This window comes from Choloepus didactylus, chromosome 8, assembly GCF_015220235.1.
Source record: "Choloepus didactylus isolate mChoDid1 chromosome 8, mChoDid1.pri, whole genome shotgun sequence".
In the NCBI taxonomy this organism is placed as follows: domain Eukaryota; kingdom Metazoa; phylum Chordata; class Mammalia; order Pilosa; family Megalonychidae; genus Choloepus; species Choloepus didactylus.
This window is the reverse complement of record NC_051314.1, coordinates 123,289,409-123,305,186: the sequence shown is the minus strand read 5'-3', so window position 1 is coordinate 123,305,186 and position 15,778 is coordinate 123,289,409. Positions and strand designations below refer to the sequence as shown.

The window sequence follows — 15,778 nt, the reverse complement described above, 5'->3', positions numbered from 1 at the left end:
TTACCACAAACTTATTGGCTTAAACAGCACACATTCAGTAACTCATGGTTATGTAGGTCAGAAGTTTGACATAAATCTCTCTAGGTGGAAATTAAGGTGTTGTTTCCGGTCGATTCAGATGTTGGCAGAATTCAGTTTTTTGAGGTTGTATACAACCAACGTCATATAAAGTTCTTGCTGGCTGCAAGCTGTGGTATATTTCCAGTTTCTAGAGGCTACCACTTTCCTTGGCTCATGACTGCCTTCCTCAATCTTTAAGGCCAGCCACAGGTGGATCAAGTCCTTTGAGTTTTCCCATCCCATTCCTCTGACACACTCCTCTGCCTTCTTCTTCTACTTGTAAGGACTCATGTGATTAGATTAAGACTACCCAGAAGATCAAGGATAATCTCTAATCACATCTGCAAACTTAATCACATCTGCAAACGTCTTCTCAGGGTCCAGAGATTAGGGTATAGACCTCATTAAGAGGACCATTTATTCTGCCTCCCACAGCAGACCTCTTTAATGTCTTTCAAGAAAGTTTTATTATTTTCCATCTTTAGTTCCAGAACTAGCTTTGCTTTTGTTCTTGACCTTGCGTTTTTGTTTTCAGAACTGCTCTTACGAACTTCATGTTTTTAATATGATTTACATTAAAAATCATTTACTTACCATTTTCTGCTTGTCAAATTCCTTAAGTTATTTGCTTCCACCACAGCATTTCCTCTGTAACTACTCCCTGATTATCTGCAGCAGACTAAGGCTCCTTCATGTTCCAGTCATGTCTGATTCATGTCTCCACTCGCACTCTCATTTTGCATTGTATTTGTTGCTAGCTTCTCATTCTCTGCCATTTTACTATGCTAATATCCTTTCTACAAGAACTCAGCTTTTTCATTTTTATAGTCCTAATGCCCAGAACCATGCCTAGCACATAATAGATGTTCATTAAATATTATAATTGAATGAATGAAAAAGTTATTTTTTCCTATGTGGAAATATTAGGAATGAATTGATCATTACCAGTTTGAGTTTTCAGTTGTCTTCTCAGTTCTTTTGTGACCAGTGTCAAAATCCTTTGTCAGTTAAGAAACATTGTTAAATGGATGGGATTTTTTTGTTTGTTTTAATAGAGTCATCCTGGATGAGCTTGCAATCCAGATTCTCAAAGATGTTGGACTGAATCTGTGATTTACTAATCTGAACCATACTTCTCTTGTTTTGTAGTTAGATCATTTAAGGCTAAAGAGCTCAGATTGTAATAAACATACTAATTTTACACCATTGTATGTCTGGGTAATGACTATTTCCATGATAAACCAAATTAGGGTGGAGTCTTTTGGGGGGCAGAAATCAAGGACTTGGAAAGAGTGCCTTTCATTTAGATAAAAGAATACACCCTCCACTCTTTGAGGCCTAGTATTTTTGCCCATGCCACAGGTATGGAGGTGCCCAGTAGCTATTCTAGGGGGTAGAAGTGTAGGGGGAGGAAGTAAGCTGCTCATGATGCAGAGGCAGATTGAGATGTCATTCTAGGATGGTTCTAGACCTGTATAATTGGTGTCAGAATTACCTTGCGGTATCCTTCCCTTCCATTATCTAAGAAACGTTAAGGCTTTTTTTTTTTTTTTTTTTTTTTTTTTTTTATTTTTAAGCCTATTGCCTGCAGTATCCCAGGGAAGTAAGGAGTAGAGTTTTTATAATACTTAAAGGTAAGCTGTAGAAGAAAAAGCAGTAACAACTGGGGAAAATCAATTGCTAAATGGTAAAAAATTAAAAATAAAAAAATAAAAACAAAAAAATAATAAATTAAATTAAAATAAGGAACTGCTGAGATGCAGACTAGCTACCTGAAGCTATCCTGGCTGAGGAAATAAATAACAATTAATGTATATTTGTGGAAAGAACAAAAAAAGTCCATGGAATTATCACAGATTTTGAGGAGGATTATGCAACAACCCATCAGCAGCGGTGTAAGAGACTGCCGGTTCCACCATGTGCCACATCCTCAACCTATACTGGCAGAACATGTGGCTCTACCAGCCGCTGCCGGAAGGCAGGCCCTGGGCGTTGCGCAGATTCCTGAGATAGCCTCTGGCGCTGCCCACATCCGTGGGGAGATGTTGGGCCTCTTGGCTTCGGTCTCTCGAGGTAGGCTGTTGATGTTCAAGCCAAGTTCTTTGGATTCAGCATTCTGTTTTATGCAAGCGTCCTACTTGCAGGACAGTATAGCGTGGTCCCTGGACATGCAGAAGATCTGTACCCTGCAGGACTTGCTTTATCAGAGCAATTGCATCTCCTTGCACTGTACTCTCAACGAACAAAACCACCACCTCATCAGTGATTTTACTATCAAGCAGATGAGGCAAGGGGCATTCTTAGTGAATGCTGCCTGTGGTAGACAGGTGGAGGAAAAAGCCTCAGCTTAAGCCCTCAAGGAAAGAAGGATCCGAGAAGCGGCCTTGATGTGAAAGTAGCAGAGCATTTTAGATTTGCCGGTTGAAAGATGCACAGAATTTAATCCTTACTCCCCATAAGGCTTGGTATACTAAGCAAGGATCATTAGAGAAAAGGGAGGCAGCTGCTACTGAGATCTGCCAATAAATTGTAGGTCGCATCCCAGAAAGCTTGAGAAACTGTGTGAACAGGATTTTCTTTATTACAACAGCTCCTTGGTCAGTCATAGATCAGCAAGTAATTCATCCAGAGCTCAATGGTGCCGCGTACAGATACCCACCAGGCATCCGTGGGCGTGGCTCCCGGAGGCTGCCCTGCAGCCGCGGAAGGGATCATCCCTGGAATATCCCGGTGATCCACAATCTCCCAATGGCGGCACACACTTCCCAGGCTCCATCTTTCAACCAGCCCACAAAACACAAGGACATTCGAGAGCACTCTGATAGCAGAGAAGATCGAAAGGTAATCATTCAGATAAACCTGGGCCCAGCACTGAAAAACAGATGAACTAAGTGAAAAGGAATGTGACACAGTCAAAACTGATTCTGGACATAATGCATCATTGATGCTGCAGTGCTAAAACTACAAAAGAGCTAGAAGCCCAGACGTGGGAAAACTGAAGGTAGTGTCTGCTTCCGGAAGTGCTGAAAGACCAGGAGGATTTATTAACCGTCAACTTCTGTTACTGTGTCAAGTTTTTCATGTATGCATCAAATCATAATGAATAAATAGATATTTTACCTTTATCAGACCCTTGGGCACAGCAGGTAAGTACTGAGCACCTTGCTCTAGAATGTTGTGTGAGAGTTCCAAACATCAAAATAGAAAATTTGCTAGTGGAATCCCCCATCCTATGAGTCTAGCCCCTTTGGTCCTTGGAGCTGGTCACCTCTTTTGCTAGTAGGAAGATTAAATTACTGCAAAATGGGGAGAAAACTGTTTACCTCTGTTAGACCACTGGAAGCAGAGGATTGGAGACAGTACAGGCTCCTGTACAGGAGTCTTTCTCTCACATCTGAACCATGTTCTGAGCAGGCAAGCTGGCTGAAGTTCACTAGAGCCCTCTGATGATGCAAAAAAAAGTATTAAGTTCACAAGCTGTTTGTGTATTTTCTCAGTTTAAGATCTTTAGCTATTTTATTGAGTGAAAAATATTGGACTTGGAAAGGTTCAGGAATAATGTTGCATTTCCTTGTCTCAGGAAACACTTTTTACGGTAACTTGTCATACTGTCCATGAACAAACCGACTTTTTTCAGACATTGATAAAGTCTTCTTTCTTCACATGATATTTTATTAAAGAACACTTCAGATGCTATTTGATGAATTGAATTTAATAAATCCTATTAGATTTGCATAAAATTAGCTACATGTGATATTTGTAGTCTTTTGTGAATCATCACCTTTTTGTTTAAAAAGATCACCTTTTTTGTATAGGTACATTCCTGTTTTGGTAACCAAAAAACCCAACTTTAAAAATGTCTCAAACAGAAAAATAGTACCTATCAGAAATATGTTTTATTTTAGTGAGTTACTGTTGCTGTGTTTGGTTATTATAAAAGTGGAAATTTAGCATTCAGTGCAGCTTTCAATAAAAAGTAAAAAAAATTTCTGTTAAGCTCTGAAATTCAAAAAAAAAGTTCCCCAGCATAAAATACGTGGAAATTTTTGTTTAAAATATGTATTCCCAGGTTGAGTCCCAAATTTGTTGGATTAGAATATTTTGAGTTGGGGACCAAGAATCTATACTTTTTAAAAACTGTGATGAAAGATTTTACAAAGGGGAAGAGGAACTTGAGGATGAAGACTAGCTCAGGTGTATACATATATATCAAAATGTATCAAGTTCTACACTCTAAATATGTGCATTTTATTTATGCCAATTATACCTCAATAAATCAGTTAAAATAAAAATATATAACTGAAAATTGTTGTTAATCAACTAACATATAAAAAGCTGTATTTTATGCAGCTTGGTATGATAATCTTATGAATGTATAGATTACAATCTAAACAAATGGAGAGACAATCAATGCACTTAGATGAGATTTACTCAAATGAGATATTTTTCAGAGAATTATTAACAATAAATGTTTCTTCCTTCATAAATTGTTAGTACATGTTTTCTGTCATTTTTCTATGGCATTTTGTCATTTTTCTTACCAATTTGAGAGAGTTCTTGTATACCCAGGCTATAACTCTTTCTTTTACAAAAGCATTGCAAATATTTTCCATGTTATTTGCATTTTATTTTGTTATGATGTACACAAATTTTACATATGATTATAATTAAATCTATTCACTTTAATTATGGTTCCTGTCTTCTCTTGACATTCATAGCAAATCATTCTCTATATAACCTATTTCTCATTTTGAATCTTTTGGTCCAGGCTCCAGGTCACTTAATTTTCCTGTGGCTGACCCAGAACCACATTGCTATTCTTTCTTAGTATTGGGAATCTTAAAATTCTGAATGCTTATTTTGATTATATTACCTATTAAAATGTTTATTTCTCAGGAATGTGTGATTAGGGGGAAATTTTTGTGATTGAACCAATTCTCAGAAAGAAGTAAGGGACTAAAAAGGATGATCATTCACACATTAATAGCCATTGGTAGAATTCCTCATAGGGTAAAGGGAGATTAAGTAAAGACTTTAAGGTGTTATAGATATCTTTGGTTTGGGGGAAATGATAGAGCCACATGTTTAAAGAGTCCGGGCTCTGGAGTCAGGCTGCTTGGATTCAAATTCCAATTACAAAACTATATTAAGTAACTTGTCCTCCCTTGCTCTCAGTTGACTCATCTATGGTAGCACTTCTAAAATGGTTTGAAAGGTTAAATGAAATAATGATTGTCCCTGTAATATTATAAGTACTGTATGATGTTGGCTCTCTATTTTTATTATTTCCATATAGGTGAATGCCTATTCCATCTTTTCCATTTCTTATCTCCAATCACAGCACCTGTTTGTGTAACCAAGCTGCAGTTTACATCAAAATGGGCTTTATCAGCCCCATTCATGCATTCATTTATTCAACAAATATTTTTCTTTAAAACCACATTTTTCAGGTATTCTAGGTGATGTAAATTCAAAAAGGAATAAGAAACTATCCCTGACACTTGCACAGGTAGCTCTAATACTCATATGGTAAGTGCTAGGACATAAAATTCATGCCGTTACTGAATGATCTCGAGGTCTGTCTGAGCTTTTGACTCTGCTCTGTTGTTTACAATAAAATCCACTGTTGTCACATTGTTATCATTTCATTTCTTTCAAGGCACTATCTTTTATTCTTCACCTAGCTGTCATTTTCTGCCCTCTATTTCTCCCCATTTCCCTACCCCCACAGACACTAGTCTCTTCCAGTAAAGATACAGGTGAAGAATCTCTTTTAATTCACAAACTTCTCTTTTGCATAGCTACTCTTCTGAAAATATACCTGCTTCCAAGCAGTCAGTTTGCTACTTTGTATCTACTTACATGCATGCTAGTATAAATTGTTTCATGTATAAAATTTCTAACGCATCAAGAAAACACAAGGCATATATGTTAAAATTTCGGGTAAACCTCAGACTTCAGTATACGCCCAAGAAATGCCACAACCGCCGTTGGGAGGAAACGAACTGTTGACAAAGAAAGATCCCATGTTTGCCCTCCCACCCCATTTTTCCTTTGATGTAGAAAAACAATTTAGAAATCTGTACATAACACTTGGCACATTGAACCAAATATGTCCAATCAAGGCATAGATTCATCAGTGCTCTATGTACCAAGACTGTCTATTAAAAATCATTACCTCCAGTTGTAACAGAAGTTAGGATTTAACAAGTGATTGTGGCTATTGACTCATTATATAGACATTTCTTTTTAGTTTCTAGTGTATTAGAATAGCCAGAAGGAAATATTTGATAATGTTGAACTGTAGTCCAGTAACCTTGATCTTTGATAATGACTGTATAACTATATAGCTTTTATCTTGTGACCATGTGATTGTAAAAACCTTTGGACTAACACTCCTTTGACCCAGTGTATGGGTGGATGAGTAATAAAATAAAGACAAGCATGAAAAGAAAAACATGAAAAACCTTTCCTCCACCTGTTTTCTCTATAGTCATAGTGGAAGCATTATCTTTGCTCCTATAAAAAGACAAACCATCCTTTTGTGCTCTGGAACCCACCACCCCCCCCACACACACACATTGCAATATCTTAGTTCTATATTTATTCCCCTTCCACTCTCTCTTGCAACATCAATTTTTCCCTTTCCATTGATTCATTTCCGTTACCATAAAAGTGCTCTATTGTCTACCAAATTAAGAAAAATAACCTCCCTTGACTGTATATGTTCCATTAGCTACTATCTCCTTACTCTTCCCCCCTTTCTAGTATTCTTGCCAATAGAGTTGACTAAGAACACACTTTCTAACTCCTCTCTTTCTATTTTCTTTCCAATTTATTCCATTCTGGGCGTCCATCCTTTTATCTCAACAAAACCAGTTCTAATCAATGTCATAGAGGACATCAATGGCCATTTCTCTATCCTTGCATTTTTTGGCCTCCCAGGAGCTTTAACACAGTCAGCCACTCCCTGCTTAATAAAAACTTTCTTCTCCAGGTTTCTGCACACTTCCCTATTTTTCCTCCTATATCTGTAGCTGCTCCATCTCAACCTTATTTTTTGGATTCCCTTCCTTTGTTTTAGCTCTAAATGTTGACGTTCCATGAGGTTCAATCCTCAGCCATCTATATGTACTCTCTACTTATATGAGCCCATCCTGCTTTATGTTCAGATCTTTTCCCTGAGCTCCGGATACAGATTTCCAACTGCCTACTTGACATTTCCATTTGGATGACGAATAGACATCTCAAGTTTATTATGTCCAAAATCAGATCCCTCTTTTTCAAATATGCCTCCTCAATCCTTTCTTCCCCCTGTCTTCATCATCTCTGGACAGGCATAGTTGAATTGTCCCATCCCATATTAACTCCACCTGTAAATTCCTCGGCTTTTCCTCAATAATAGATTTCAAAGATAGGAAGAAACAACCTAATCTGCCAAAGACCATGATTGCATTTGTAAACGTCAACCCGAAGTTATGATCATTTGGTTACAATGTGTGGGTCATGTGATATGTGAAGATGCATTTCTTCAGATTATCTCAAAGTGGTTTTAGTTTTTTCTTATTTTCATTCCTCAATTTTTCTCCTTTGGAATATTTCATATTTTTATTGTGGAAAAGAATGACTACTTGCTTCAGAACTTTGATGAAGATGACAATCTTATCCCTGTTCCTTGCGCTCTTCACATGCTTGACTGAATTACTGAGGAGAGTTCCTAACAAAATGAGATCTGTGTATGTAAGCAAGAGACTCAGGGAAGTTTTCACTTATATTATTAAGCAAATGGGAAACACCTGAATTTTTTAAAAGGTAAAAACCTATTGTTTCAGTTTGCTAATGCCAGATGCAATATACCAGATATGGGTTGGTTTTAACAATGGCGATTAACTTACAATTTACAGTCCTTAGATGATGAAAATGTCCAATTCAAGGCATTAGCAGGATGGTACTTGGACTCTGAAAACAGGCTGCCAGCTGTTTCAGAGTCCAAGTACTTTCAGGGAAGGCACGTGGCCAGTAACTGCTGGTTCTTCCCTATGGGCTGCTTTCAGCTTCTGGCTTCAGTGGCTTCCTCTCTCAGCTCCCGTGGGACCTCTCTTAGCTTCTCTGAGGCTTTTCTCTATGAGCTTCTCTTAATTTCATCTCTTTTAAGGACTCCAGTAAAAGAATTAAGACCCATCCTGGGGTAACTCCCCAATTGAAATAACCTAATCAAAAGGTCCCACCTAAAACAGGTCTGTACCTACAGAAATAAATTAAGAGAACATGGCCTTTTCTGGGGTACATAACAGCTTCAAACCACCACACCTATTATTAAACAATTTTTAGATGTCTAAGATTTACCACACATGTGATATGCTATAGAGATGCATAATGCAAATTCTCCTCTGTTAACCCAGTGGGGCTTCAGAAAATTACCTTAATCAATCCAAACTCTTCTTTATCCTTATTGATTGTATTATAAGGATGATTTTTCTAAAAACTCTTTCTCTGACATTAAATCTTTTTTTTTTCTTTTGTAGTACCAGGCACTAAGTATAAATGACGTTCCCCTTGATTGAACTGCCATTTGTAGAATACACTATCTAGCAGAATGCACATTCTTTTCCAGCTCACTTAGAACATTCATCAAGATAGAACACATTCTGGGCTACAAAGCACAACTTGACACATTTAAAATCATACAGTGTATGTTCTAAGAACAAAATGGAATTTAACTGGAAATGAATAACAAAGATTGCTGGAAAATCCCCAAATACTTGGAAATGAAATAACACACGTATAACCCCATGGGCCAAAGAAGATATCTCCTAGCACCCAGATCTTCGTTTCTATACCATTTTTCAATGAGAAGAATGAGGGCTCCTTGGAGAAGTGGCTGATTCTATACTGTAGCAGAAAATATACAAGATGAACCTGGAACATCTTTTCATGCAAGAAAGTAAGGGAGTGCTCAAATAAACAAAAACAAACAAAACAAACAGAAAGAAAACACACAAAGGGGGTATGTCAAAGGGGCCCTGGAGCCAACTGAAAGAGCTCCCATGCCACAGCTGGAACAATATGGTGGTTAGAAAGATAGACCAATAGATCCATAGATAGATGATGAGTAGAAAAATAAATAATAGTGGATTATAACACAAAATACATAATGAATGTGAGTGAGTTTGTAGTGATATAAATGATCGAATAAATAAATAAATGGGGGAACAGGCAAATACCTCATGCAGAAAAAAACCCAATGATTGCTGTAGTTATACTGCCCTCAAGGAGAAGGAGCATAAATCCCCACTCCTTAAGCATGGGCTGTGCATATTAGCTCCTTCTGAAGAATACAGGATGGAAATGGGGAGAAAGAGTAGCTTGCGTAGTAGGTAAACCTGAAAAACTACCTTAGCAGGTGATCCAGGTTAACCTTAGCATGTTGAGTCATGTTGGCAGTATGTACCTTTAAAATGACATGATGAGAATGGCACTTTATCTCTTTGGTCTTCCTCCCAAAACCCATAAGTCAGGTATAATCATGCGAAAAACAGACTACTCCAATTTAGGAACATTCCACAACATACCTGACCAATATGCCTCAAAACTGTCAAAGTTATCAAAAACAGGGAAAGTCAGAAAAAATGTATTCTGGTACCCTGAATGGGACCCTCGGAGAGAAGTGGGGTGCTTTTGCTGCTGTGTTTGCAAATACCAAACATGTTAGAACAGCTTTTTAAATGGATAATGGGAAGGTTCTGGAAGAAATGTGAGGAGCTTGATAGGAAAGGCCTAAACTGCTTTGAAGAGACTGTTTGTGGAAATATGGACTCTAAAGATACTTCTGATGAGGCCTTGAACAGAAATGATGAATGTGTTGTTGCAAACAGGAAGGAAGGTGATCCTTGTTTGAAAGTGGCAGAGAACTGGGCAAAATTGAGTCCTGCTGTTGGATGGAAGGCAGAATTTGAAAGCGACAACCCGGAACACTTAGCTGAGGAGATCTCCAAGCAAAATATGGAAGAAATAGCCTGGCTTTTACTTGCAGCTTATAGTAAAATGCAAGAGGACAGAGATAAGCTGAGAAGTGAACTCTTGTTTTCAAAGAAACCAGAAACTGATGGCCTGAAAAACCCTGGGCTTCCAGGGGGTGAAACTCCAGAAGCTATAGCCCAACATGAGGATGTAACCAAACATGGAACCCAGCCACCATTTCAGAACAAGCCAAGATTGGAGAAAGAGTTAAGCAGAAAGGATTTGTGGAAAGTCCTATTGTCAGACAGCTTTGACCCCTGTGTGCTTCATGCGAAGCCAACAGAATTTTTGTGAGCTCTTTACAGACAGAGCTGCTGCTGGTTGGGACTGGAGGGGACAGACAAGTAACAAATTGAAGGAAAAATTTCTTCAAAGACAGAGCCATGGAGGTTGAAATCTGGAGTCAAGAGGTCTTGGGCTGGGAGAGCAGAGTGACCTACATTCATGGAAAGGGTGAGTTTGCCCTGGAGGTCAAGGGTGGGCCTTCTGCATCGATGTTCTAGAAGAGGTTTGCTACCCCAGGACCCAAAGAGGGTGGAGCACATTCCCAGGGAAATGGGGAGAGCCTGGCTGCCACCCCACTGTTCTGAAGGGGTTGAGTGTGTGCCCCGGAGATGGAAGAGAATCCAGGTACTGCCCCGATGTTTGAAGAGGGTGGAGCTGAAAAGGTGGTCTCCCCAATGTGTGAATAAGTTGGAGCACTCAACCAAGTGTTTGGAGAGAAAAGGGCTGCCACAAAGGCCCTTAGGAAGGGTTAGATTCCCGCTCTCTCAAGCCCCAAGGATGCAATGTCATTGTTAATGACTTGCAGACTTTGAAATCTAATGGAGTTTGTCCTGCGGGTTTTAGGAACTGTTTTGGTCCTGTTAACCCTGTTTTCCTTACTCTTTCTCCTTATGGCAATGGGATTGTTTATCCTATGAATGTCCCTCCTTTGTATATTGGAAGCACTTAACCTGTTCTAAGTTTACAGGTCCACAGTCAGAGGGGAATTTTGCTTTTGGATAGACAATGCCTGTAACTGATTTAATGGGATCTTGTACTTAATTATTGTTGCTGAAATGATTTAAGTTTTTGTGATATTGTGATGGGATGAATGTATTTTGTGTTTGGAAAGAATATGTTTTCCTGGAGTCCAGGGGGTGGAATGTGCCGGTTTGAATGTATTATGTCCACCAGAAAAAGCAATATTCTCTGATGCAATCTTGTGGGGCAGACATTTTAGTGCTGATTAGATTGGAATCCTTTGAGTGTTTCCATGGAGATGTGCCCCACCCAACTATGGGTGATGACCTGATTGGATAATTTCCATGGAGGTGTTGGCCCACCCATTCAGGGTGGTTCTAATTTAAATCACTGGAGTCATATAAGTGAGCTGACAAAAAGAAGGCACTCAGTGCAGCTGAGAGTGACATTTTGAAGAGGAGCTAAAGCCAAGAGGGACACTTTGAAGAGCACATTGGAACTGAGAGAGGAGCTTCAGTTTACAGAGACATTTTGGAGATGGCCTTTGAAAGGAAGCTTTTGCTCTGGAGAAGCTAAGAGAGGACAAATGCCCCAGCAGCAACTAAGAGAGACATTTTTGAGGAGCTGATGCCTAGAGAAGAACATCCTGGGAGAAAGCCATTTTGAAACCAGAACTTGGAGCAGATGTCAGCCACGTGCCTTCCCAGCTAACAGAGGTTTTCTGGACACCATTGGCCATCCTCCAGTGAAGGTACCCAACTGTTGATGCATTACCTTGGACACTTTATGGTCTTAAGGCTGTAACTATGTTACCAAATAAACCCCCTTTTATAAAAGCCATTCCGTTTCTGGTGTTTTGCATTCTGGCAGCATTAGCAAACTAGAACAGTTACATTTTTTTTTTCATTTTTAAATAAATCATGCATATTCCATCTGTGATAAAAGTCACAGTAAGGAGACATGTGATAGTGAGAATAGAATCAAATATTACAACTAAATGGATGTTCTCTCCCAGGAAATACCAGGACAATACAAATTCCATGGGTATGTGGTTTTATTTCATCGTATTTTGAAGATGATTTTCTTGTTTCAATTCTTTACCTCCAATCTGGTTCCTGTTAATCCATTCAGATTCAATGCTTAGACTTGTTTGAAACTTTACTGCTGCTAAAAGAAACTCCTATCAAATACCACTATCTCTATTAACCGACTTGCTTCGACTTCAAGTTTTGTAATTTCCTTGCTAAGTAACCACAAAAATATCATCTGATATTTCTTCCCCTTTTTCAGATTCTAACTTTGTTTATTTGACTCACTATATTCGTTATTCAAATACAAAATGCCTGACTCACTAGGGAGATGGCAAAGAATTTAAGCAAAAGTCGCTGCCCACAAGAATCTCATGATTAGCATGTGAGATGGGAATGATAGAGTCACAGGCACTGCCATTTGTAATCTGATGAAACTGTTTCCTGACAGAAGGCCTAGAGCAGCTCTTGCACTGGGTGTTAGTGGCTGTAAAGGTAAGGGGAGTGCAGAAGGTGGAATGTGGTTAGAGGATGATATGCTAATAGTTACCTAAATGACAAAGGAACAAGATTTTTGGATTATCAATTTTTTTGTTGAAAAGCAATTCAGATAGTATCATACTAAATCAAACCCACAAATCTATTAAGGATTGGACTGAAAAATTTACATGAGTACTTAAGATGAAATAGATTTTTTTTAGAAACCTAGGCCTAGGGCTCTAGGCACTTAAGGAACAAGTTTATTCTCTTGATGGAGATGATTTGGTAGAAACTGTGATATGCATTGGCCTAGAATGGCTTTGTTGAAATGCTTGCCATTTACTCTACTTCCCCAAACCATTATATTTCAAGCACCTTTACCTCTTTTTATCCATGTAGATGACACTTTCTCTACTATAATGACTGTTGTTTTTGTGGTTACTTGTGATAAAATGTGATTAAGAGCTTTCAAATCATTACTAAAAATAATCACACCAAAAGATTGAATTTTAAGGCATTTGGAGATCAATATTGGCCAAGATGAAGGGAATTACTAATTACTAATTTACTAATGCTATCTACAGCTCCTCCAATGTGTTCTCCACACTGCAGCCAGGAGGCTTTCTCTAAAACCCTATCCCTGGCCAGGGCGTTCCTGTGCTTGAACTCTCCAGGGACGTTCCATCACCCTCTCAATAAAGTCTATGCTTTTTAACATGGTCTGCAAGGCCCTCTGAGTTTTCATTTCCTGCAATAGTAGCCTCATTTCTCACAGCTCAGCTCTTCCCTTTGTGATCTAGTCTTGAGCTAAATGAACTTCTGTAAATTAATAAACTGTGGCAAGATCTCTCAACTTTGAGTCTTTATTCACTCTGCGGCTTCTCTTCTGAATGTTTACCTCCCCTTTGCCCTCCCGATCCTGTGAACCCTCCCAACACTCAAATGTGGATAAGTGTGTGTGTATCAGAGCGTGTGCACACCAGAGAGGGTGCAGACTATATAAATGGCTATCATAATTTATATAATACCCAATTTAAAGGCAAAGAAATTGTTTTCACCTTTTTCTAACCTTTGTGTGTAGGAATGAATTTACTTGACATGAATCTTCAGACCATGTTGTATAATTCCTTAAAATTAAGTTGCAGAAAGTTTTGAAGGTTTTAAATTTTTATTCTTGTTATCAAACTGTTATTTAAAAAGTTTACACCAAAAAGAAACAAATGAAAAAAAAGAAAAGGAAAATAAATTAAAAAAAAGTTTACACCAGCTTATACTATCACATGGTAGTTTATAGATATTTTTGGTTGTCTATATCCTGTACAACTGGGAAAATTATAAATTTTGAACATTGTATATATTTGTTAATATAGGATAAAAGTATATATCATTGACTTTAGTTATATTTCTTATATACTAGGGAGATTAAATATAAATGCATATATTGAATGGATATTTGTATTTCTTCTGTAAATTTTTCATTATCTTTGCCTACTTTTTAAAATTTGGATGTTTATGTTTTCTTGTTTACTTGTGAGTGCTCATTGTAGAACAAAAAAATTAATCCTTTCTCAAAAGTCACAAATATTTTCTAAATATATGATTTATTAAAATGATAAACTTTTGTACAGTTTAAATATCATGAATTATATTAAAATAGAATATTTCCTGTATTTAAGTTTGGATAATTAATAAATGTTATCTAATTAAATGTTAACAGTCATAGGAAAGTCTAATAGAATATGCTATGAAAAAATACAACAAATATGTATGATTATGATGATTTAATAATTCATAAACACCATATAATAATTAAATAAAATATCTTAGCTATGATATATTATTGTCTTTCTTAAAATGTTAGGACTGCTTTCATTCTTTTCCTCATTAATTTTTTTTCTTTGTTAGAGGAATTGTGGGTTTACCTCAATAATTTTTATACCACTCCTGTAAAGTAGAAAGAGGATGATCTTGACAGGGGAGCTGGAGCATGGAAATAAGGAGATAACTTGTGCCGATCGTAGGAAAAAGTGTACTTTTGGCTAAAGACCTTACTCATCACATCACCTCTCTTTATGGAGCCAATTCAGTACCTCCCAGCTGGAAGTATTGCTATATCACTCTCCCCATATACATTCTTCTGGCTTATATAGACTACTTGGGAAGCCTTCCTTTGATGCTGGTCCCAGCACAGTGGTCCTCAAGAAGTATCTGTGTAATATTTCTATCATATCTTGGGCATATTGGCATTTTGGCATTAGTTTTCCACACTAAATATATTTTTCAATCGGTGAATTTCTTTCCATTTTACTGCACTGATAGAGTCCAGAGAAGAGTGAAGTGAATAATTCATGCTCTGTTCTGGAGGGCAAATGTCACCATAGTAAATGACATGCCAAGGTAAACCTCTGAATAAATATGAGAGCCTGAAGTCATTTATTTCTGTCAATAATTTATGAAACTGAATTCTAGAAAAACCAAAGAATATGTTTGTGCTTGCAAATCTGTGTCCTTATTTTTGGCCTGGGTTGTTTTGTTCAGTATTTTTCCTGGCCAAGGCAGGTAAAACATAGTCCATTAATACACTATTTGAACGCTCATTTTGTTGCTTTAACTAATGAAACAAAATTCCCTGGGGAGAGGTTTGTGAAAAATCAGAGTATTTTTCTGATTCACAGAGAAACTTAGTCTGTGGTATTTTCCCCCAATCATATACTTCCTCATACATTTAGTGGTTCCCACAGTCTTGTTTGCAGGATATAGCCTTGCTGGAGGGGAAGGCAAGGCTGAGATGAATCTGCAGTTAAGTCTAGAGTCTCTGGGACTTGCAGAACTTGCTCTAGAAAAGTACTTCATTGTTCTGCCCCTTGTCTATATCTAGAACCATCCACTGAGGATGAAGCTGAAAGCCCTGAAAGGACAATATGAGCCTTTTAGTTACAGAAAAAAAAACATATTCCATTAGTAGAACTATCTCAATGTTTAGAACCCAGAGCACTTTCTGAAATATTTGAAGTTCCCCAGGAAGAAGCCAACAAGGTGTGTAAGTGTCCTGAATGTGACCAAAGTTTCAGTGATAATTCATACCTTGCTTTGCCTTAGAAAATTCATTCAGGAAAGAAAAAATATGATTGTGTTAACTGTGGAAAATCTTCACTCATCCAGCCAACCTGAGGACACACGGGAGAATCTACACCAGTGAGAAACCTTATAAATGTGCTGAGTGT

At 37.8% G+C, this 15,778-nt stretch overlaps 1 protein-coding gene across 1 annotated transcript; it reads left to right on the top strand.

Moving 5' to 3' along the window:
• Positions 1–1,642: 1,642 nt before the first annotated feature.
• Positions 1,643–3,844, top strand: LOC119543029 (C-terminal-binding protein 2-like). Its single transcript, XM_037847611.1, has one exon. The coding sequence runs from the start codon at positions 1,902–1,904 to the stop codon at positions 2,409–2,411; it is 510 nt and encodes a 169-aa protein (XP_037703539.1). The 5' UTR covers positions 1,643–1,901; the 3' UTR covers positions 2,412–3,844.
• The last annotated feature ends 11,934 nt before the right edge of the window (positions 3,845–15,778 follow it).

Coding starts and splice junctions, on each gene's coding strand:
- LOC119543029 (XM_037847611.1), top strand. CDS start 1,902: ATGGAATTATCACAGATTTTGAGGAGGATTATGCAACAACCCATCAGC.